The sequence below is a fragment of the Coturnix japonica genome, unplaced genomic scaffold (genome assembly GCF_001577835.2).
Source record: "Coturnix japonica isolate 7356 unplaced genomic scaffold, Coturnix japonica 2.1 chrUnrandom822, whole genome shotgun sequence".
NCBI lineage: Eukaryota > Metazoa > Chordata > Aves > Galliformes > Phasianidae > Coturnix > Coturnix japonica.
Genome location: NW_015440179.1, coordinates 16,975 through 17,867, shown reverse-complemented (window position 1 = coordinate 17,867; position 893 = coordinate 16,975). Strand labels below are relative to the sequence as shown.

General features: G+C 52.3%; 1 protein-coding gene across 1 annotated transcript in view; it reads right to left on the bottom strand.

Moving 5' to 3' along the window:
• Positions 1-336: 336 nt before the first annotated feature.
• The window catches only part of OPLAH (5-oxoprolinase, ATP-hydrolysing), a 16,684-nt gene continuing 16,127 nt past the window's right edge, over positions 337-893 (bottom strand). Inside the window, exon 4 of the mRNA XM_015851242.2 lies at positions 337-525. Within this exon, the coding sequence (XP_015706728.1) occupies positions 352-525 (174 nt within the window). The 3' untranslated portion in view covers positions 337-351. The remainder of the gene's footprint in view (positions 526-893) is intronic.

Genomic DNA, 893 nt, shown 5'->3' with positions numbered 1-893 from the left:
TAATGGCTCACTATCTGGCAGTACCCCCATTATCCCCTATGGCTCACTATCTGGCAGTACCCCCATTACCCCCAATGGCTCACTATTTGGCAGTCCCCCATCCCCCATTACCCCTAATGGCTCACTATCTGGCAGTACCCCCATTATCCCCTACGGCTCACTATGTGGCAGTACCCCCATTACCCCCCAATGGCTAACTATTTGGCAGTACCCCCATTATCCCCTATGGCTCACTATTTGGCAGTCCCCCATCTGGCTCCCATGTTTCCCTATGGCTCACTATTTGGCAGTACCCCCATTATCCCCTATGGCTCACTATTTGGCAGTACCCCATCTGGCTCCCATGTTTCCCTATGGCTCACTATGTGGCAGTACCTGCGATGCGGCGCATGCCCCGAACGCCCTGAGCACGACGTCGACGACGCGCTGTGACGTCACCACGTTCCCACCAACCACCGCGGCCCCGGGGGACGGACACAGGATGGAACCTTCCGGAATGATCACGTGGACAGGGGCCAGGCAGCCCTAATTAATTAATGAGTGTTAATTAATTAATAGGAGTCATTAATGGGGGTGTTATTAATGGCTGTGACCCATAGGGGTGTTATTAATAGGGGTCGTTAATGGGGCACAGGATGGAATTGGACGGAACCAGCACCCGGACCCGGGCCAGGCAGCACTAATTAGGAGTCATTAATTAATTAATAGTAATTAATTAGTGGGGGGTTATTAATTGGGGGTCATTAATGGGGGTTGGTCATTAATATGGGGGTAATGTGATGAATGGGGGCTGAGGATGGAACCTTAAGGAAGGACCACCCAGGGGTCATATAATTTGGTGGCAGCAAGGATGAACAACCAGGTGGATCCAAACCGTAGACCGGGGCAGCAGC